Source organism: Nannobrachium achirus (genome assembly GCF_963921795.1).
Source record: "Nannobrachium achirus genome assembly, chromosome: 8".
NCBI classification, from domain to species: Eukaryota; Metazoa; Chordata; class Actinopteri; order Myctophiformes; family Myctophidae; genus Nannobrachium; species Nannobrachium achirus.
The window spans coordinates 64,811,800-64,836,932 of NC_137817.1; the positions used below are offsets into that span (position 1 = coordinate 64,811,800).

The 25,133-nt window shown below is 40.5% G+C and overlaps 1 protein-coding gene across 1 annotated transcript in view; it reads left to right on the forward strand.

Annotated features, from left to right (window-relative positions):
- Positions 1-24,687, forward strand: part of LOC308290276 (uncharacterized protein) — a gene marked incomplete at its 5' end in the record, with an annotated part of 33,847 nt that extends 9,160 nt beyond the window's left edge. The window contains 2 exons of the mRNA XM_080732062.1: positions 22,226-22,514; positions 23,659-24,687. Of these exons, the coding sequence (XP_080588188.1) occupies positions 22,226-22,514; positions 23,659-23,880 (511 nt within the window). The 3' untranslated portion in view covers positions 23,881-24,687. The remainder of the gene's footprint in view (positions 1-22,225; positions 22,515-23,658) is intronic.
- Positions 24,688-25,133: the final 446 nt, after the last annotated feature.

A 25,133-nucleotide genomic window follows, 5' to 3' on the forward strand; every position in this document is an offset into this window, starting at 1 on the left:
TTAAATACTCTTTACTCTCTGAAATCTTGACCGATTTACTAACGGTTTGGATTATTACAAACATTATTAGCGTGGCTATGAGCTCAGGCTGGTTGACATGTTGAAATTGAAGCTTTTCATTTCGAAAAAAGAGCATGCAGCATAGTTAAGTGACATGGCTGCTTGCACAAGTTCATCAAGACAACAACAATCGAGATTTTCAAATATTATCAGGTTTTCCTGAGACCAATAACGATTTCATGACAACTAATCTTTTGTCTAAATTACATTTCTTTGTGTGGATATTGTTGTATTTTTTAGCTGCAGGCTAAGAGACAAGAAAGAGGCTGTGAGTGTGAGCTAGACCTATATCTTATTACAAAGTTGACAGCAAAGTTACAATGGTGGGAGAGGCAGAATTACATGATTTCCAAGCGGTTTGGTTTGTTAAAAATATCTTACATTTAGATACATTGATACAGGGAATTGCTGGCTTTTTGTTTACAGAAATAGGCCTAGGCTACTGTATGTGAACTTAAGTCTGTTGTGAAGATGCCTGATTGTTTTGCTGCCTAATGCCTATGGCTGCTCCAATGAAAGGAGTAGGCCTATCCAAATGGAACCTGTGGGATCACCTGCCACAAATATGACAATATTATATTATAATTAGGATAATCATTATGTACAATACAAGTTCTGCTTCACAGGAACAACAGGGCTGTGAGATAATAACATTGCAAGAGTGTTGTTGACCCTGGCTTTTAGAAATATTTCTACCACCTGTTTACACACTTTTTAACTCTTTTATTGTGGTTGTCTTATTCTCAAAGTTTGCATAGGCTAATGCATACATGCATACATACATAGTGTACATAGGCCTACATACATCCTACATAAATCCTTAAAGGAGTAGTTCACCCCCAAAACGACTTTTTTTATATAGATTATTCACACCATGGAGACTTGAGTTCAATAATTTCTTTTTGTGTTTGTCACATTCTTCACAAAAAAATGATTATAGTAAATTTACCTCCATTGATTCCGGATGGGGACGAATGCATTTGGGTCCCCTTCCGGAATCAATGGGGGTAAATTTATTGGGGTAATAATAATATTAATAATATTATAATAATCTGTCTACTGCTAATTTCAGGATTTGTTGTGCGACGCTCTTTGAAGAAGTTGTCCTGTGATGTCTGCCGGGCCAGCCTTGTGAACGATGCTGAATCTGCCTGTAAGGACAAGAGCTACCACCTGCTGACCCTGAAAAGCAATGGAGGTCTGGTGATACCATCTGTTCTGAAGGCATGGTGAAGGCAGCAGAGTGGGTCGTTCGCCAGGCATCTGCAGAATCCAGATGAAAACAGCCCATAGGATAGGAGGATAGGTTCAGAGGATGTGTTTTTGCTCAGGCATTGACAGTCACCACCATACACTGATGAAGTTAGTTATGTCCCTGTTTTTTAAGCTGAGGCTGCACCATATTGCTAAAATGACTACCCAAAACAGTCCTTTTTAAAGGCCATTCGCTCAAACTCTGTGTGCACATACGGAAGCCTAATTTTGGCTTCGAGCCAATGTTCCTCAGTGGTTTATACTGTATATATATATATATATATATATATATATATATATATATATATATATATATATATATATATGTGTGTGTATATATATATATATATATATATATATATATGTGTATATATATATATATATATATATATATATATATATATATATATATATATATATATATATGTATGGAAACATTTCATCCACAATTCCATGCTGTATTGATCTGGTACCATAGGAGAGATAACAGGCAAACAATGATCAAATAAAACATTCTTCTACATTCTATAATTGTGTAGTCTTCTTGTAAGTAATGCAGATGTTAAATAATGGGTCATTTTTCCCCCAATGAATGTATTTGAGTCTGGTTTACCTCCTTTTTAGGCTTTACATTTAAAGTTGACTCCAAGCAAGAACGTATGAGCCCATGAGTAGTGCACTGAATGCCATCTGAGAAAAGGAACCCACTGTGATTTTGCTATTCAGTTAATGCTACAGGTATACTTGATGATGGTAAATCCTGTCTGTCTCTCTACACTGCCACACCACCGCCCTCTCAACAGCCCCCAACAGTTCCAGTCTAACCCCCAACCTCATTGATCATTGTTGAGCTGTTCAATACAATATTAGTCCATTGAACCTTCAAACAGGTGTACTGCATGTAGCCTACTTCAATATCAAGGGCCACCAAAAGCTACCTGTGCAGCATGGGGTTTAACACAAAAAAAAAAGATTATTATATATCATGATTATTGCTGTTATGACTATAGTTGGTATATATTATGTATGTACTCGTCTAGCTGTTAGTGGTCTGATTTCAGAGGGAGGGGAGGATTGGTCATGTTACTGATTGGGAAATGACTTGCAGTTGCAGTGCTGAAATAAAATGTATTATTTTAGTTAAAAAAGAGGTTTATTTGGTTTTGTTATGTCCTTAATAAAATAACCTTGAAGCCCCATCTCTAATCTCATATTTTACAGAATGGCAACATGAGACTATTTTATATGAAATAAATATAAGCCAAATGAGACAGTTTTTTATATTAAATAAATACATTGATACATTTAATACATAATGTATTAAATAATATAAATATTACTAATAATGGAACTATTACATGTTATATTTACAATATAAATACAGTGTGTATAGCTAATTGCTTTACTTTACCTATATACTTAATGTTATTTCATATGGAAATCCATGGTTATAATTATTCTAAGTATACATTAACGTAGCTACGTTTCTTAGGTTTATAACAAACCAATCCGTTTCAAAATAGGTTGAAAATTGAGCAAGCTCTGGTCATTTAAATAGTTCATGCACTATAGAAATGAATGTTAAACTGGGCGATCGGTCCTGTCCCAAGATGGCCGACCTGTAGCGTCGTCAGTCCCCATTGGCCAACAGCGGGCGTGAGCTATCTAGCCTTTATATATATCTATGGTCCAAACTATACTAGGCTCATGGCTGTCTTGTCAGCAGGCATGCGCAGATCTGGTTAATGAGAGCTAATAAGACACACCTGCTAGTGTAATTATCAGCAGTAGACTCACTCAGCTGTGTTAACGTGTGCTTAGACTGCCATCCTGTGGAATACATTGACACTGCACTAATATGACAAGTGAACTCATAGCACTTGTCTGTAATAATTCTGTTCTTATTTTCTCCTTTCTCAGCTATTATAAAAGCTTTTAATATTGGACAGGTTTGCAGTGTAGCCTACTCTGTTAACTGAATAATATATTCAGGTGGACATTCCTGTCTTAATTGTAATAAACTAAGCCTCCCATTTTCATTTGCAAATATCTCCTATTTCACTTTATTACTATTATTTATTTTTCCCTTGTTATTTTAATTTTGTAAAGACTGTCTTTTTATTTTGTCCCCTTTTGTTACTGACAATTCCCTATGCAAGGTACTGTGTTCTATCCGTCTGTCTTTCAATGTTATATGAGATACATAAAGTGGTTCATGTGTAAATAAGCCGAAAAAGCTTACTAGAATCTCCTTTCAGTTGACCTTGTACCAGTGATTTGTACTGTCATGAAACTGTACCTTTCCCTATGCAAACTTCGAATAAATTCTTCAATCCATCAATCAATCAATCCTGACTAGCACACACTAATAATAATAAAAATAATAATTTGTCATCTTGACGTCATCATGTTGTGCATATCGTCTCTGTCGGGTGGAAACCTCATATTTCCAAAACTGTTACCTTTCAGGATTTATATTTATTTTTATATCTTTTCAAAGTCATAACTTTTCAAGATTCTAATTTTTGCAGATCTACAAACTCAAATTGGGTCACGTATAGTGCTTGTAGATCTGGGTCAGTGACGTGACGCCCCAAAAAATGTGTTTTTAAAAAAACTTTAAATTGCAGGCATAAAAGTTATTTACTTTTGTTCTACTCACTCTCAACCTTATGGAAATACATTTTGTTTTTAGATATTTTATTGGAATCAGACTTTATTCAGCAGTTTGTTGTACTTGTGCCTAAAATCGTCATATGGTGTGACATGAAAATAATTGTTCATAAAATGAGTACATCTTTTCTTAAGTTACTCACTTTATCAAAGTCCTTTATCATAACTAACCAGTGATCCACTATAGTTTTTTGAAAATTAATTATATCTGTATATTTTTTTCATAATCGACACTCTGTGTGAGGCCCATGTTCATGATCTTACAACATATTTTAAATGTATTCTGTCAAAACTTTCTCTAAAATTACACAAATATTTGTGACTCTTCCTGATAATATTCTCTATGTAATCCATAAACATTTTTTTGGTTTAATCATTAATAAAGGTATGATTTTTCACTATTTGGAATGTCACACCAAATGATTTAGTGTCACACCGTATGATCATATCTTCATGTGTCAAAGCAAACTGTGTTTTAACCTACCTATTAGTGAGTACTGAACTTTACTGATTGATTAAACAATTACCCAGGATAACATGGCCTTAATATTTCTGAACAGGATATTATTGTAGGGCTTTAACATGGGATAAGAAAGAATTGTAGTAGTAGATGGATGATGAGGATGTGCACAGGAATGCTACGCACACCTAAGTCTTCTGCCGGCCCACGGCAGAAGGATCCTAAAGAGACAATAAGGCGCATAGCCACACTTGGAGCCAAGGCAACATTTTATTAACACCAATTAGTGGAAACAGAACTCAGCATTCAGGTAAATTGCTTTTTTCCGAAGTCTCCTGAACTTGAACACAGCATTTTGTGTTGAACAAATGTAATTAGGAATCATGATATTACACCACATCTCCACTAGCTAAAGAGTGCTGGGTTGCGCAACTCCGTAAATAGCTGATCTACAAGCTCTCGCAGCACAACGTGTTGAGAGCTTGTAGATCAGCTATTTTCGCTAGTTTTGTCTCGGGTCCTACCTTAACACTGTCCACTGTCCAGTCCAGTGAGTTAAAGTACAAAAGTATTAGATCAGATTAGATTATACATTTAGACTGTATTGTACATCAGCCAGTCGTATTTGGTGAGGGTAGCAAACCGGCTGCCTTGTTGCGGTTCTGCTATGCCACAGACAACCTCCTGCTCTTCGTAGAAAATGCAGTCTCGCCCCTTTGGCTCCTCTCTCCTTGCTGGGTCATTGTTTAGTTTCTCCCTGTACTTTCTCGTTCTCTCAGCACTTGTCATTTTCCAGCTGACAAAAGAAAATGGAATGTATAGTTTAAGACAAAGAGAAAATATTGTTTAGATTGAAACAATATGTTAAGGTTTCTGTGAAGGGGTTTCTGCTCTGTCTGATGAATTTGAAGTATCACTGAATGAAGCTAAATTACATTTTATGTAAAATGTTTAAAACAAATGTTTAAATGTACAAAAGAAACATGGACATTTTTTATTTATTGTTATATCTGTAGTTAAATACAGTATAAATCATATGGTGTGACAATCAAGTCATATGGCGTGACAAGCAGACATGTCACACCATTATGATTAAGTGTCACACCATATTACGTTTTCTGCATTTAGGTTTACCTTGAGGCTACTATGTACACATTAGCATGCTAACAGCATGCTAGCTATAACAAAGCAACCTAGATCTACATGGAAATATGACCAAAACTTCAAATAACTTAAGCTTTTTTTAATGAAAAGGTGTCACACCAACAGACATCCAAAGTGGTGAGTTTGTCAAAGTTTCAACAAGATGGCATTTCATGAAAATGTTAAAATCATAACTCACCTCAGACACCTGTCTTGCAGTTGTGCTGGGAGTGCTGAATAGCCTTACAGAAGAAGGACCTCTCTAGCCAATAGGTGTGCAAATAATTGCCTGTTTAATTTGTCCAAACTAGTGTCACACCAAATGATTTTGGTTTGGGGGACAAAATGTTTTTGATCAGAAATGACTGAAAACATTATGCTTTGACTTTGAAAAGATATAGGCTCACAAATAGACATTTTTTTAGCCTAAATTCATTTTCAAATGATTTTTAGCAATTCTTTTTCTTAGTTTTATTCAAGTTCCCACTTTGAGAAACAAGGTCAGGACAGTCACACCATATGAGTTTTGCCATGTTTGGTTGAAAATTCTGAAGAAATGAGGAATGAAATGTTTTAATCTTGAGTAAGTTCACATAAAGCTTAATGTCCTGCACAATATTCAGAAGGTTTTTGACAAATATATTTTTTATTTATACATGTTTGACACCGAGGACAGCGAAAACGTTACGTCACGTCACCCACCCATCTGCTCTCCAGGTTTTCTTTAGAATTAGTTAGCCTATGACACTGATTTACTATAACACTATGGCACATTATGAGTCCACTACTAGGCTATAGAGGTTCTCGTTTTATTTGCAAGGACCCCCATAACTCTCAGAGTTGGTGATCCACGGATGGACCCCCTTTTATTAGACGTCTAATCAACGTCTAGTCTAAGTTTAGACGTCTAAAAAACGTGCAAATCTAGACCTGTGTTAGACCAATTTTAGACGTTCGTTGGGCTGTAGCCTATTGGGCCTCATGAAAACCAGTGATATTTTCTTCTCTATATTTATGCCAAAAATAGCATTTAATTACCATGATGCCTGGGATTTGGTCATGGAATCTCTGAGAACATTAGACATCTACACTATAACTCAGTTTGTTTAATGCAGTTGTCTCTTACTATTCAAGAGTTAGCCTACTTTATATGATTGCCTTCAGTTAGTAAGTTAAGTTGAAACTCCAGCATTGAATAACAGGAGGTGTGGGATTTGAACAAGGACTGGTTGCATATAAAATCAGACCATTACACCACCACTCAGACACATTCTTCAGATTCATTTTAGTCCTATTCATTTGTATGTTAGTCTTCAATTATTAAAATTAAATTAAACTGCTGATTTGAAAATGGAATCTATGTGCTGTGAGTGTGATAATTACTACACCATTCAGTCATACACCTCTTAGTAATGTTGAAGTGTTCTTTAGTATGTTAGCTCTTAGTTGGTAAAGTTAAACACTCCAGCATTGAACCACAGATCAACTGGGACTTGAACTCAAGGCTCAGGGCTGCAGTCCAATGATCAGGCCACCATACTATATATGCCTCAGTCATCCTTAGGGATGGGTATCGTTCACCTTTTAATCGATGCGATACCTTTTTCGATACCTGGGAATCGATACGATACCTTTTTCGATACTTTTTATTATTATTATTATTAGGGTAATTATTATTTGCCTTTTTCTATGGGCTATTTTATAGACTTTGGATCATTATCATAATAATAAACATTATAGGCTATTCTCGGCTATTTTCACAGTAATGAGTGTAGCCTACTAAAGAAGTCATTAAACTTTCAGCCCAACTGTTACAGATGCGACCGGCAAGGGGTGCGTTCAAAAGTATCGAAACAAGGTATCGTTCGTATTTACGTGAACCGATACTCGATAGTATCGACGTCAGTGAATCGATACCATTAAAAGTATCGCCGATGATACCCAACCCTAGTCATCCTTGGCTTATTTCTCTTACTCCTATACTGTTGAAGCGTTATTTAGTTGTTGTTGTTGTTGTTGTTTTTCTTTTTTTGTTTTTTTAACATTGAACTGTTGGAGAAGAGGGATTTGAGATCTCTGAGAGTCTGATAATAGATCAAGTGCTGTTGACCTCAAAATAGTTTTGTTGCAAGAAGTTGCATGACAAAGCATTGGTGTGGTTTGGGCTTTAGCGTTGTACGCTCCCTACCCCTACAGTATGTGTCAGGATTCTCCATGCCAAATATCACACTTTCATCTATTTATGTAACTAGCCCTTACCCGTTCAAAGATATGAGCTCCGAAATGATGTGCAGTGGGTGGGTTATGGGATGTGCACTGTGCACACAGTATATGAGGGATGGAAAGTAACTTTAACTGGTGCTTGCATGATAATATGTAGGAGCATCAATGTAAGAAATACCCGTTTCGTTTAATGGCTACAGAGATACTGTGTACCGATCTGCATGATTTTTGGACAAAATCTGTAACAGGGCCAGACAACCGACCCCCCCGCCCCCCCCCCCCCCCCCCCCCCCCCGCCCACCCACCTGCACACACACACACACACACACACACACACACACACACACACACACACACACACACACACACACACACACACACACACACACACACACACACACAGAGCTGGTTAAACATGTTGCCTCATGCTAGATGCAGAATAGATATGCCTCAAGCTAGATGCAGAATAGATATAGGTACACCATAAAAAATGCTAATATACAGCATATGATTTGTGAAAGTGACAAACGGGCTTCACAGTTATGTCAGGTGTGTTCATATGCTTATGGTGATGCGATTTCAGATCAATTGCTACAGCCACTGAGGAGATACGCTGTGACAGACACTCAGACACTCAGACAGACAGACAGACAGACAGACAGACAGACAGACACTCACTCAGACATTCCGAAAATTATATGTTTGATTTGAGTGAATTCATATTTGCACTTGTACAATGTCACCAGAGACATATCTATAACAAATGGCTTTGGGGGCCCCTGACACAAAATGGCCCGAGTTAGGGGTGGTCCCTATAAATTTGTGATGGCCCTAGGCACCGGTATATGCTAACAGGAAATAATAATGGAGAAAAAAAAGGGAATCAGGAAACATCCTTAGGGCTGTACTGGGCCTGGCTCCCGGACTAGAAGCCATCATGATGGGCGATTTGGTGATATAATCTGGTGTCTATGATCTCTAGTGGTGCTTGTGGGTCATTGCATGGTGTTGGGTGTATATGTTTCCAGCTATTTGGAGATCACATCAGTCAGCCCAGTCACATACAGATGGAAGAACAGGTCCTTTTAAATCTCCTCTGTCAGTTGGACATTAACATCAACCCACCAACAAAAATGGAAATAATCCAAGACATTAAATCACTCAAAAACAGAAAATCCCCAGGCGAGGCACTGATAACCTAAATGCACAACTCTTTCAAATTATATTTACTCTTTCCACTATACACCAACATCTGGGTGGAAAAGAAGATACCATCAGACTGGACAAAAGGAGTGACAGTGAAGGTTCCAAAGAAAGGCGCACCATCTGTCTTTAACAATTAACTGGAGGGGCATCACACTTCTTTCTGTTCCCAGCAAAATATTCTGCAAAATCATTACCCACCGTATCACATCAGCAGTTGTGCTCCGCAATGAACAAGACGGTTTTAGAAAAGGAAAGGGATGCGTCGACCAGATCTTCACTCTCAGGAACATCATTGAGCAGTGTAGTGAATGGCAACGACAGCTGTACTGTACATAAACTTCCAGAAGGCCTTTGACGGCATCCACCGTGAGTCTCTGGAAGATCATGAGAAGCTGTGGAATCCCTTCCCACATAGTTGACATCATCCAACAGTTCTAGGCTTTTCTTGTGTGGCGGAGAGAGTCGCAGCCCCAGCCTGAAGCCTCAAAAGTCTAGTATCTGCCCTCGTTCCAAAGGGATATCCCTTTGCAGTAATGTTTAAGATATTGGACTTTCACGCAGGAGACCCGGGTTCGAAGCCGGGTGGGGAGGTTCGGATCACCTCCGTTACACTTGCTCTGTGGAAACACCAGCCACCAGCTTTCAGGTAGTATCTGGAGTTCGCCAAGGTTGTGTGATGTCAGAACCACAGAGGACAAGGCAAGAGGAATTCGATGGACCCTCTATTCTACCGTTGCAGACCCTCTATTCTACCGTTGAAGACCCTCTATTCTACCGTTGAAGACCCTCTATTCTACCGTTGAAGACCTGGACTTTGTGGATGAACAAGTCCTTCTGTCACGCACGCACGCTAGAGGATGACATTTGACAGGAATTCCCGTGGGTCCCGTGGGATTCCCGCAGGACAGGAGTCAAATTTGTATTAATGCCAGGATCGGGACGGGACAGGAATGAAAATCAACAAGAGTGGGCAGGAGCGGGAATCATCCCAGACCAGTTCATCAAATCGCAGAAATAAATTGCACAGCAAAGTGAGGTCTTTGAACTGCGAACATTATAAAATTATACATTATATAATAATAAACATGATATCAAATATAATATGGATCAAAATAGAAAAACATCTGCGCGATTTTTTTTTTCGGGAGCGGGATGTGAACGGGAGTGATTTTGACCAGGAGCGGGATGGGACCAGGAGTCATTGTACAGGAGTGGGACAGGACGGGATTTTTTTTTTACTCTAGCCCAGGATTGGGATGGGACAGGATTTTTTCTGCGGGAGTTGGACCGGACAGGAGTGAAAATCCACTCCCGTGTCATCCTCTAACGCACGCACACCTCTTCAGGAAAAGACAAGACTACAACAATTTGGAATGATCGTAAACAACAACTAGAAATACTGTTCCTTCGAAACAGTGTGGGCTCGCTTCCAACCCAACAAATAGGATACTTTAAGGTACTGTAAGGTACAGTACCTTACAGTATTGTACTGTACCTTACTATACTGTACTGCACCTTACTGTACTGTACTGTACTGTACTGTACTGTACTCTACTGTACCTTACTGTAATGTACTGTACCTTACTGTACTATACTATACTGTACTCTACTGTACCGTACTGTACCTTACTGTACTGTACTCTACTGTACCTTACTATACTGTACTTTACTGTACTCTACTGTACTTTACTGTACTCTACTGTACTGCACCTTACTGTACTTTACTGTACTCTACTGTACCTTACTGTACTGTACCTTACTGTACTGTACTTTACTGTACTCTACTGTACCTTACTGTACTGTACTGTACCTTACTGTACTATACTATACTGTACTGTACTGTACCGTACTGTACTGTACTGTACTATACTGTACCTTACTCTACTGTACTTTACTGTACTCTACTGTACTTTACTGTACTCTACTGTACCTTACTGTACTTTACTGTACTCTACTGTACTTTACTGTACTCTACTGTACCTTACTGTACTTTACTGTACTCTACTGTACCTTACTCTATTGTTTTGTACTTTACTGTACTGTACTCTACTATACCTTACTGTACTGTACCTTTCTGTACCATACTGTACTTTACTGTACTCTACTGAACCTTACTGTACTTTTACTGTACTCTACTGAACCTTACTGTACTGTACATATTCTATGTGTTCTAGAGGTGTATATTGAGTGCATATACTGTAGGTTAACAATCCCAGATCACATCTGTCCTCCACTATGTCTATAACCAAGGCGTTCTTCTATGTGGCCACTCCAGACTGAGGAGTGGAGCATGACTTTTATTGTGTTTGTGGATCTGATTTGAAAATGCATTGGTTGTGATATCTCCCTGACAACCATCAACAACCACTAATACGGCTGAGTGTCCCTGCGGGTTCTAGGATATATACTGTAAATCCCATTGCCCGGGATCCTAAAACCTTATTCTTTTTAACTAAAATTTCTGCGGCACCGAGTGCCGCGTGCGAGCTTGTAGATCTGCTATTTTTGAAAAATCGTGAAAATTTGAATTTTGACACGATTCTGTAAGTGTCTTTTGAATCCTTCTAAGGTTTTTGGAAAAAACCTACGTTTCTATGTCAGCAATCTGGCCAGCCATCGTCAAAGAAAAGTCAACTGGAGCTCAGTTAGTCTGTTCTTGAGAGACTAACTATGTCAGTGGTTCTCAAACCTTTTCATGTGAAGGACCTCCAAAATGATATGTATTTGGCCACGGACCCCCATCTCAAAATATTTAGTTCCAGGGACCACCCAGAAGCAAAATTTTAGTTAGAAATGTTCGCTTAAAAATACATATATTCAAAGATTTTCACACATTTTCACAACTTTTCAAAAAATAGCAGATCTACAAGCTTGCAGCCCGGCACTCGGTGCCGCGCTGTGAGCTTGTATATCTGCTATTTTTCAACAGTTAAAGCAGTCAATAATCCTAGGCCTAAATGGGTTAATCCTCAAGTCAACGACTCATTACCTCAGAGATGAGAGGCTATAAAAGAAGATATCACTGAAGTCCATGAAAAAGACCCACAGATGAGAGGCTTGGAGGCTGTTTATCTGTGCTCCCATGGGGGACATTAGGTTTAATGCACGCTGGTCATATTTCCTGGACTGTTGGCGATACTGCGTCTGTCTCATAACGAGAGACAATTACATTTTAGAAGGATGTAGGATTTTAGAAGACACTAACAGAATCGGGTCAAAACATACAAAGATTTGCACAAATGTTCATGATTTTTCAAAAATAGCAGATCTACAAGCTCGCAGCTGTGAGCTTGTACTTTTCATAGGACAGGTTTCTTTGTCAGCCTTCTAATTGGTCCCTGACTCACCAACCAGCAGGCCCTTTCTGCCTTGTCCCGCCCTGGTTCTGCCTTTTTTATGTTGAATTTGCCAAAACATCATTTTTGGAGAAATAAAAAAAAACATTTAAAAACCTGCATAGTCACTATACTACCACTGAGAGGCTCCTTTTGACTGAAACCAAGTTTAAAATGAGAATTGAACACACAAAATAACAATAAGAAGCAACTGAATTTCAATGGTAGTGGATGGAGAGAAAGGACTTTTGTCCCAGCAAGACACAGCAACCAATGGGTGCAAAGAGGGGCAGGACAACGGACGGGACTTGACAAAGGGTGAATTATTCATTCATCACAGTAGAGGAGGTGAATGACTGCGCTTCGGGCCAACAGTGTTCCATTACAACTATTAGAGCTATGGACTGTTTCTTGATGACGGAGCTATTTTTACCTTTTTCCACCTTGCTGGTGGTCATATGTGACTTCAGTCTACTCAGCATGTGCAGCATAATATAATGTATATGAAGTTTAGGAGAGGTGCTGCCGTTTTGTACTGCTTTATCCCTTTGGGGGCCGCTCTCCATTCCGTCATGCTGCCATTCCAACATTGACTTCTAATTGTCAGAGTGGCGGCAGTTCCATGAGGTTAGGGTAAGGCCAGGGCTCCACTGTGGGCGTCGTGACGGCTTCATTGACGCCGTCACATTGACGTCCGATCGGCTCCACCGCAGTGGCTGTGAGGTATTCATTCTAAATGGCAATATCCCATTTCCAACACAACATGAACATCACTTTCAAACAGTTATAAAACTATTTGTGACCGACCTGAATGTGCATGTTGCCACACAAACAGCAGAGAGCAACAATGCACAAATGACCACTTTGTTTTGTCATGATTATAGCCTGTTGTGTTTATAGGCTACATCATTTTATCAAATGGATAAAATGGAACCCCCCGGCTCGGTGGAGCCGGGGGGTTAGGGTTAGGTCTAGGGTAAGTATCACAATGGGGGGATGTCGGAATGGGGGGATGCACCCACTGCTTTGTAAAGTTGACGGTCTCAATGTAAGGGCGTCTGTATGCTCATTGATCACTGGCCTAAACATTCATTTGAACCCCAATCTATACTATAATTTTGCGAATGTCTGACTGAGTGAGTGAGTGTCTGTCTGTCCCAGCGTTTCTCCTCGGTGGCTCGAGCAATTGATCTGAAATCGCATCACCATCAGCATATGAACACACCTGACATAACTGTGAAGCCCGTTTGTCACTTTCACAAATCGTATGCTGTATATTCGCATTTTTATGCTGTATCTATATCTATTTAGCCTACAGTACCTTTTGTGACCACACATGTTAAGGGAGGGGCGCTGTTGTTCAGGCCATGCACAATCACACACAAACCCACACACACACACACACACACACACACACACGGGGGGGTGGGGTGGGGGGGGGGGGGGTATGTGTGAGTGTGTGCAGGCAGGCGGGTGTGTGTGCAGGCGGGCGGGCGGGCGGGCTGGGGGGGGGGGGGGGGACAGTATCTCTGTAGCCATTAAACGAAACGGGTTTCTTACATTGATGCTCCTACATCATGCAAGCACCAGTTAAAGTTACTTTCCATCCCTCATATACTGTGTGCACAGTGCACATCCCATAACCCACACACTGCACATCATTTTGGAGCTCATATCTTTGAACGGGTAAGGGCTAGTATACTATAAATTGAGTAGGAAATTGTCAAATGTTGAAATTAACGTATGTATGGTACCGTATATGTAAAACAACTTATCATTATGATTAAATAACTCCAGTCTTCCGCATAACCAAGGTTACTCATTTACTACATCTAGTGGACATTACACAACATTATAGGCCACATGCATTGCATATGATGACTGAATGATGAGGTAAATACAAATAAAATGCAAATATATCTGTTGGCTATAAGGGATTTGGAGTTGTGCATTGGCGCAGTCAGCAGCCGACAATATTTTAAATTAAACACTGTGGCACATTGGCACAATGACAAGAGCTGTGTACACACAGAGTCTAGGCTGGTGTGTTCTCACTGATAAGGATAGGGACTGCTATCCAGTTAAATCAGTTGTTCACAAACCTTTCAGCTCAAGGCCCAAAAGAGAGATTTTATCTCTCTCCCTGGGACCCAAACATAGGGAACATAGCAGATCTACAAGCTCACAACACATCAAAATATGACACGTTGTGGGCTTGTAGAGCTGATAGTTTCACAATTTCTCTGTGGAGATTGTCTTCTACATTCAGATAATGCTTTTGAGATAGGTTTGGCTTTATTTTTGCAGGAAACGTTTAAAAAAAATGATATATACGAAAGGGTCCCTGACCCAATTAATGTGTCCCGGCCGACTGGAAACACTGGTTTAGATGTCCAGTGTGTTGAGGGAGAATTGGGCAAGCAGGTCCTTGTATTGTTGGTGGATGGCTGTGCCCTGGTCCTCCCATCCCTGAGCAGTAACGGACAGCTGAGACATCAGACTGTCCAGGGTGTCCTGAAGAGAACATCGATAGAGACAAGACCTTTAAAAGAATTATTTGACAAAGTTAACCCTTATTTCCATGTATTAGTCATAGCATGACCTCCATGCCATTATTACAAAATGTTCTCTGTAGCAGCGTAGTGCATTATTGCCACCTAGTGGGTGGTAGCAGAACTACACACAGAGTTTATGTGGCTGTAGAACCATTAGATTCCTTCAACTTGCTTGGAATTAATTTTGTTCTGCGGGCTGCTGCTATGTTTGTCTTTATGACTGTGAATATCATGGCAGTCGGACTGAAGCCTTGTATGTCCAAAACCTTTACTCTTCCACTGAATCCACTGAAAAAAAAAAGGAGAAACACTCTATGATAATTTTGCGACAAGCTAGATATTTTCACTACTTTTACACAACACTATTAAGTATAAAATAGATATGTAACGGAGATGGGTTAGGGTTAGGGTCCGAACCTCCCCACCCGGCTTCGAACCCGGGTCTCCCGCGTGAAAGTCCAAGGACTCTCTCCACCACACACACATATATATATATATATATATATAAACCTGCCACAAAAAGTTCGGTAATCTAACTTTGGTCGATTATATCTCCCCTTTAATAAACCCAAATGGTATTGTATTTTTATATCATTTTTATCGTTGATTTGTCCCCTTTACACCGAGGTACAGCTTGTGAGGATCCGCTATTCGTGGAGTGAGCAGCACTACTAAAAATGTTGCCAAAATGGCTTGCAATACACTGTTCTGCTGGCATTTACTCTCGTTTTGGGCTTCCCTGACACTGGGCTTAACATTAACGAAGTGTAAAAATGGCCAATATGTGTTGTTTTTTTTCCCCCTATGAGTGGCTTTGTGTGTATCACGCCCATATATGGTCATTTTAGTCCAGAATGAACAGGCTTTTTCAAAAACAGAATGTCCGTTTAATTACCATATATGGTCACTCCAGGCCAGAATGAACAGGTTTTTCCTGTCCCGTACGTGCAAAATATCAGTCCAGAATGAATAGGCTTTTTCAAAAAGGAAAATGTGTGTCCCATGTCCATATATGGTCATTTCAGTTCAGAATGAATAGGCTTTATCTGTCCTGTACGTCCAGAATATGTGTGCGGTGTCCCTCCCGGTCAGATGAATGGATACTTTGAGGATTGGTCAAGCTTCACATGATAATTTGGCCTTCAGGTTTTATCTGTCTTGTACATGCAATAGGTCTCACCTATTGCAGCAATGACAAATAACCGCATAAGAGCAAAAGCAAAGGCACAGTAAGAATATACAGATGCTAACAGAATGGTAAAAATACATTGAAAATCTAGCAGAAGTTGAAAAATTTAGCAGGCCACAAAGATAACAGAAACTGAAATAATTATAGAGGGATGCAGTTGACAAACAACTAAGAGACCAGCAAGCAGGACTTTTTATATATTTTTTTAAAACCTATTATACCGGCTGTCATACCGGCTCTCCAGACAATTCTATACTAAGATTCACCGCTTCACTTCGAACCGAGGTTTGATTTTTTCAATGCTCCAAGCAACAAAGGTGAACACCAAAAGAACAGTATTGCAGGCCTGCCAGGCCATTTTGACCATTTTTGGAGGGGCGCTACCCACACGTTTGGCTGTGTACCTCATTCCACGAATGCCCGATGCTTACAGGCTGTACCTCGTTGTAAAGGTGACAAATCAACGATAACAATGATATCAAACACAATACCTTTTGGCATAATTAAAGGGGAAATATAATGGACCAAATGTATCTCGTTATAAAGGTGGTGAATCAACGATGAAAAAAAAACCTTAACCCTGATATAAAATACAATACAAATTGGTATTATTAAAGGGGAGATATAATTAATTATTAATATGTTTCCTTTCTTTTTGTGCTGAGTTTATATATATATATAATATATATATATATATATATATATATATATATATATATATATATATATATATATATATATATAGGGTTACACACACACACACACACACACACACACACACACACACACACACAAACACACACACACACACACACACACACACACACACACACATTTTGGTATATCAAGGCACTGTTTAATATTTACTAATACATAAATATAAAACTTTAAATTCAAGTGTTTACGGCATTACAGAACGATGTGTCAGCACTGAAGATACAGAACTCATAAACGTACAGTTCTGCTGACAATGACCTCATGACCTCCCTATAGCTCTATTTAAAATGCAACCACATTATTTATGAATCAAGTCGAAGGAGCCTGCATGCCCTGTCTTATGGTGCATTGTGCATGTTATGATATGATTATAAGATTATAAGAGTGAGTGACATTTATCTGCTTGACCCATGCAGTAAATACACGTGTTGTTGATCATCTGTGTACAGTAAGAACATATCGTCGTTGTTGGGTGGAAACCTCGTACCTCCAAGTTTCAAATTTGTATGTTCTTTCGCACAGTAAAGCCTTGCTTCATCATACATGGCCGTCGCACAAAAGTAGTGAAAACAGCAGATCTGCAAGCACACAACGCCGTTGTGTGCTTGTAGATCGGCTGTTTTCACTAGTTTAAATCATTTTTAAAATGATAAATGCAAAACGAACGGTTTTGGACATACAAGGTTTTCACCCGACAGCGACGATATGCTGATACAACTTGACACGACTGCTTTATCAGATAGATAGACTGACATCTGTGCTCAGTGATACCACATGCACGTGTTGCGCTCCCACTCATTCTGCTCTTTAAAGTAAGCCTTGCCGAGCCTCCTGTTTCTGTAGCGTGAGGTAGAAATACTCTACATCCCCTGGACATGATGTAGCCTAGTCCAGCCTAGTCCACCATAAAGGTTTCAAATAGAACAAGATTTGCCCTATGAAGTATTGAAGAAATGTAAAGTATCTCACAAGTGTACTCAAGTACAGCTTGAGCGAATGTTTTCACTATTGTACTCAGGGACGTGCTGGGCCCCTGATTCAGCCCGGGGAAAAGAGTTGGAGAGGCCCTCATTGCGCGCTATAGAGAGAGATCTCTCTCCATAGCGCTGCTGCTACTCAAAGATTTGCCATTTCAGATCATGACAAGTGACAAGCCAGTGGGCCAATTACATGAGTTATATTTAGTCATTGTCGGGTGGAAACCTTGTACTGTACGTCCAAAACCATTTTAAAAATGATTTAAACTAGTGAAAACAGATCGAAACAAACCGATCTACAAGCACACAACGCCTCGCGGTGCGAGGCATTGTGTGCTTGTAGATCGGCTGTTTTCACTACTTTTGTGCGACAGCCTTGTATGATGAAGCAGGGCTTTGCTTTGCGAAAAAATGTACAAATTTGAAACTTGGAGATACAAGGTTTTCTGCCCGACAGTGACAATTTACTTTGTTGGCCGCACAGCCACCAAAATGGAACAAAGGCCGACTTTGTTCCAAGGCCGATTTTATTTTTATTTTTTTTCCTAATGGCCGGCCTGGACCGTCAGGGAATGAACCGGCCGTTCGGGAGTTGTCCCGCTTTTCCCAATGGCCAGCACGTCCCTGATTGTACTTACAGTAGTGGAAACTAATGAAGCTATTATTTGTTAAAGATTAAGAATAGCTGGCTTTATGTGCATGGTTAAAGGGATAATTCAATTGATTACTCACCCCATGTCAATCTCGCCTGGGGCGCTAGATAGGGCTGGAGCGGCCCTTCCATGGAGAGTAGACACAAAGAGTCCCCTAAAATTATAGGCTTAGGAATGTGACAAAAACAAAACAATGTGTGCGCGCGTGCGTGCGTGCGTGCGTGCGTGCGTGTGCTTGCTTGCTTGCATAGGGATCGAAATCCTAGCCCATTGCAAACTAAGCTTTGGGCTTATCGAGCATATGGGGCTGTTAAGTATGACATCATTTTGTAGGCAGAGGAGAATTTCTGCCCCCAGTTTCCGTGAATCTTTTTACTATTTACACATTTTTCTTCTCTTTGTTGTTGAAAGGAAAGTGTTAGAATTATACTTTAGTCGTTATTTTTTAGTCGTTGTTTTTTGAAATAGCGAGGGACAGAAAATGCTCTGGGGGCAGATTCTCCTCTGCCTACAAAATGATGTCACAGCTTAAAAGCCCCATAGCAGCCCTTGACGTCACGTTTAAACTGTATAAAACATAAAGACAAGAGGTGATCAACAAATGATTACGGTGCTATTCATAATATAAAGCCATTTAACACTTATTGCACAATGAATGGCTTCATTTAATCTTAGATGGTGGTCAGCCACACACTCACAGTCACTCACAACTGGCCAATAAAATAAAACACCAGTTCTGTTCAGAATTTGTCGTCTCAATAGTGTGCTTGAAAAAGGACCCAGATCAATAAGCAGGATCCAGCAGGATTGAGGTGCTCATTATCAATACAAATTAACAAGCTGTGTAGTGGCGACAGGGGCGTCACAAGGGGTAGGAAAGTGGGACTGAGTTACCAGAGCCCAAGGTGGAGGGGCCCTAGTAACTTTAGCTATTGAAAAATAGCAGCTATACAAGCTCACAGTGCGGCACCGAGTGCCTGTAGATCTGCTATTTTTGAAAAGTCGTGAAAATGTGCGCAAATCTTTGAATATATGTATTTTTTAAGTGAACATTTGTAACTCAAGTTTGCTTCTGGGGGGTCCCTGGAACTAAATATTTCGAGATGGGGGGGTCCTTCACGTGAAAAAGTTTGAGCATCACTGACATGGACACATAGGTTTCTTGCACACGTTTAAAAAAAAAAAAAAAAAAAAAAAAAAGCAGATCTACAAGCTCGCAGTGCGGCACTCGGTGCCGCGCTGTGAGCCTGTATATCTGCTATTTTTCAATAGTTAACATTCATGGGGGGCCCGCAGTGAATCCTTGCACCCCGGGCCCAGAACTTGGTGTGACGCCCCTGCTCAGATCAGCCTACAGAGCAGAAGGCCATAGCAGGGCCTCGCCTGGGGCTTCCATTGGCGCCCCCTAGCGTTCACATTGAACCCCACAATTCCTATTGTTTCATTCATTGCGACCGTAGGTCGCATTTACTACCAAAACCTCCACGGGCTGTCCGTCAGTCAGTCCGTCACACTTTTGCCCTGCTCATATCTCCACAACCGTTGCCCCCATCCATGCCAAATTTTGCACACACACTCCTTACCTGCCAAACTACAACCTCCAAGGACCCCCGGAGCTCCAGGGACCCCCAGGTCCCTGGGGGACCCCCAGGTGTAAATGTCCGTCCGTGAGTCATACGTCACACGTCACACTTTTGCCCTGCTCATATCTCCACAACCGTTGCCCCCATCCATGCCAACTTTTGCACACACACTCCTTACCTGCCAAACTACAACCTCCAAGGACCCCGGAGCTCCAGGGACCCTCAGGTCCCTGGGGGACCCCCAGATGTAAAAAATGACCAAATGTGCAAAAATGACCAAAATGACCACCCCCACGGGGCTGCTCACGGGGAATTCCTGGGGACCACCCACTCCTGGTGCTCCAGAACGGATGCAAAAGTGGTGGCGCCCCCAGTGGAGGACCCCCTCCACTGCAGCTCACATAAAATGCCCTAACTCTGCCTAGGAGCGTCCGGGAGAGCCGGGGCCGGTACCTATTCGTCCACCTACGGTCGCTTATCTCGCGATTAGGGAGTCTTACTGGTATTTATATTCACTCCTGAATGGTTTTAGTTTTTCAGGTTTTTTTTTGAAGATCAATCCCATTTTTAGGTTGACTCATTTTTGTAATAGACAAATGTAATGTAATAGTTTGTTTTCTTTCCTGCAACCGTGCATTCAATTATCACTTTAAGACTTAAGACTGCCCTCCCTCTTGAGGTCATGACATTTTACAGAACTGCAAGCTCACAACGTATTGCATCGCAGCGCGGTGTTAGAATGTAGATCTGCTATTTTAGCCATTCTTTTAAATTGAGCTTAAAGGAGTAGTTCATCCACAAAAGGTGTTTTCTATGAGTTGCACAGCCCATGAAAGCCTTGCATTGATGGAGGTTTGTTTTAGTTTACTGGGGTCATGGGTCAATAGGAGACTCAGTAGGAGACGCTCATCAAATTATTGTCTCAGAAATAAAGACAAAAACCTTAAAAATCGCCATGAATTCAAGGCTTCGTGGTTTGCGTTATTGATTTAAAATAAGTACTTTTTTTGGTAACTTTTTTGCCACCAACAATTTAGTTTTTTTGTTGTTGTAAAATTACACCTCAGGTCCATTGATGAACTCATAGTTGGTTAGTCTATGTCCGTGCACACTCACATGCATGCGCGTGTATGTGTGAATATGTGTGTGTGCAGTGTTGGGGAAGTTACTTTGAAAGCGTAACTTGTACAGTTACAAGTAACTCACCATGGCAGTAACTTGATCAAGTTAAAGTTATACCCCTGGAGAAATGTAACTTATAAAGTTTCAAGTTACATAGAAAAAGTAACTAGTAACTTGAGTTACTTTTTTTCCAGTGTTAAATTGAGAATGTACATTTAGTGTACATGAAACAAAATATAATATCCTACAAAAAAAGTCACAGAAAATTAGAATATTGTTTAAAAGTAAATATTCTTCAAACATTCATATATTTCTTGAGACTTTCATATACTTTGCTGTTTGTTAAAATGTAGAATTTATATGGCATACAGCTCATGAACATCAAAAGTCCATATTTAAAAATATTATTACCGTAGACCACTCAAATCAAGGATTTATTTCCGACGTTTCCGAAGTCAGTTATGTGCTGTGGCATCTGCAATGCTTTTTTCTTTACACTATATTCTAATTTTCTGAGATTGATCGGTATGCACCCTGATCTGTCCATGACAACTCTACCATGCACACACATAGGCCTACACCCTCATCTATCCATGAAACACATTTCCAATAAACCATCCACACGCTAGGCCTACACCCTGATGGGTCCATGACAAACTTACATCAACTACAACATGCCTTTGAAAGACATTCAGAAAATGACTGGATCTCTTCTTCACTCGTCCCTACGTTTTTATTTTGCCTCATCACGGCCTGCCAACATACATTTTTAGTCAACAAAATCAACAGTAGATTTATTCAACTAATATCTTATGGTAAGTCTAACTAAAGCTAGAGTAAAAAAGAAAAAGAAAAAGATAATCACATGGCTAAAGGCCCTTTTCCACTGGGCACGATAACGATAAAGATAACGATAAAAAATATCGTTTTCAATTGAAGTGGATGGCAGCGTCCACACACACCACAACGATAAAGCCGTCATAATTGATGTGAACGCCGATATATCGTTATTGTTATCTTTATCGCGTCCGGTGGGAAAACTAAAGTGAATATTACTGTATTCAAAAGCCTGAAGAAAAACTCTGACTCTGAACGACACTTTTTCCCCCTCTCAGGTGAGCGAGACCATCGAGCCCCTGCGCGCCTCCATCACCGCCGACATCGACCAGCTGCGCGCCGACCTGGCGCCCAAGCGCGCCGCGCTGCACGCCGTGCTGGAGAAGCACGTGCAGGAGTACCGCGAGAAGGTGGAGCCCCTCACCCTGGAGCTGACCGGCAAGTGGCGTGAGGAGGCCGACGCCATGCGCGCCAAGATCCAGCCCCTCGCCGAGGAGCTGCGCGCCAAGATCGCCGTCAATGTGGAGGTAGGGTTGTTCGATGTGGCCTAAAAATAAAATCTCGATTTATTTCTCAGAAAAGTCGATTTTCGATTCCGATTTCGATTTTTTTGGTAAAAGAATAATACATTGTTTCAACTATGTTGTTTTCATTTAAAAAATGCAAGGACATGTTTTTTTTTTATTATTATTATTATTATTATTTTTTATATATTGCCAAATAGCAAAATCTAATGTGGTGAGCCCTGCCCAGTCTGACGTGCGCTGCACGTGCATCAAAGAAATTACACATCAGAGATAAAGTAGTATTAATTTGGTGTCGGACCTTGTCGTCCTGCTTTAGGAGGACCGGGCTGTGCACTTTTTGCCCCGTGCAAGGCTCCAATGAGTAAGAATTACCCTAATTAAAGTGAAAATCGATTTTTCGATTTCTTATTTTTTAAATCGTCCAAAGGAAAAAAATCCCAATTTCGATTAAAAATTAATCAGAAAACCCAACGTGGAGGTGACACACGCTTCCTAGTTTCTTCTTTTGTTTTTGTTCTTTTTTCGCACAGATTTTTTGACATTGCACTATTAGGTTGTGTTGGTAGTTTCTGAGTATTTTGCTTTGTTTAACAATGACAGTGAGATACTTGTTTGCACTAACTAGCATTGACTGCTTTGGTCTCTTTTTGTAAGACACTTTATGTATATATAGTCGTTGTCGGCTGGAAACCTTGTATGTCCAAAACCGTTCGTTTTGTATTTATCATTTTAAAAAATGAGTTAAACTAGTGAAAACAGCCGATCTACAAGCACACAACGCCTCGCACCGCGAGGCGTTGTGTGCTTGTAGATCTGCTGTTTTCACTACTGTTGCGTGATGGCGTTGTATGATGAAGCAGGGCTTTGCTTTGTGAAAAAATTTACACATTTGAAACCTGGAGATACAAGGTTTCTGTCCGACAGTGACGATATACTTATATATTATTCGCCCCCTCTATTGATGCACCTTCTCTTTATTGGTACTGTACTGCTCTTGTTTTTGTTTGTTTGTTTTTTTCCCTTTTATCTTTTTCTTACGTCTCTGTAACTTTGTAAATAACGGTATACTGCTGTGCTACAACTGGACAACTGAATTTCCCCCTTGGGATAATAAAGGTATCTATCTATCTATCTGTCTATCTAGGAGACCAAGAGCGCCATGATGCCCATCGTGGACGCTGTGCGCGCCAAGCTCACCGAGCGCCTGGAGGGCCTGAATGCCATGGTCACCCCCTACGTCGAGGAGTACAAGGAGCAGGTGAACAAGGCCATCACCGAGGTGCGCGAGAAGGCCGGCACGCTGAACGCCGAGCAGCTCCAGAGCCAGGTGGCGCCGCACGTGGAGGCTCTGCGCGAGAGGACCTGAAGGTCAAGTTCCAGGCCATCTACGAGGCCATCAACGCCGCCATCAACAAGCACTAAAAGAAGAAATACTTTGATCCTTTTGAGATGTTCTCTTCCATCCTCCTCCACCTTCCTTCTCCTTCCTCCTCCGTCTCACACAACCACACCACCCCTCACACCTCCTTCCATCCATCCATTAATCCATTCATTCATTAAAGCCAATGCTTAACTGATGCACCTTTCTCTGCAGCAAGCATGACGGCTGGACTCTCTCTCTCTCTCTCACACGTGCACACACCTCAGTTCACCATGCGCGCACACACACACACACTCAAGCACGACGACACGCGAAGCAAAAGAGACACGCTCTGACGTATACCAGACACGTACGATTATGTAACGCGCCGTACGCTCAACAAGAAAGAACACGTGTGTGTGTATGTAATGTATGTAATGCGTTGCGGTGCCATGATGAACGACTGATTATGTTTTGTTAAATATAAGCCCCTTTTCCACTTTGTTTAGGTCCTGCTCCTGAGGTAGAACTAAACTTTGGGGAGGGTCCAGCAGCGCAGCTGGAATTTTTTTTAGGGGACCTTCCCGGTTAGTAGTTCTGGTTATATGGAAACGTAAGCAGAACTTTTGGCCCCCGGAACTTCACAGGTTCTGGAAAGTTGTGGTTCTAGTTCTGGGTGGGCCCTGCAGTGGAAACGGGGCTTATGTGAGTCTTGTTCACACCATGTGCCTGAAACACTGTGGAATGCTGCTTTGTCTGAAAAAAAGAAAAAGAAAGAAACACAGCTCAATAAAACACCTGACTGTTTCATAACCACGTCTCTGTGTCACTTTTATTTAAATGTTTTTTTTACTATTATTATCATGGGGAGAACGGGGTAAGATGAACCACTTTTTGCTTATGTTGCCCTGGAAGCAAGAAAAAGTGATTTGGCAGTAAATTCAAAACATCTAGTAGGCGAGTGCAGTTATGAAAAAAAGCACCGTACCCCCAAAAAATTGCAACAAAAGGTTTTTCAACTGTTTTTTCGTAGCATTAGGTGTCCTTAATAACATACTAAAAGATTGACAAAGTTTGACCACTAGAAAGTGGTAATTTTCAAGATGGCGTCCAAGATGGCCATAAATTCATTAAAATGCCTATATCTCCTACATTATTCACCCTAGACAAGTCATTTTGGTGTCTACCCCTATGTTTATGGGGCCTAGGAATCCATTGGTCTGAGATACATTTACATAATTGTGAAAGGACCATAAGTT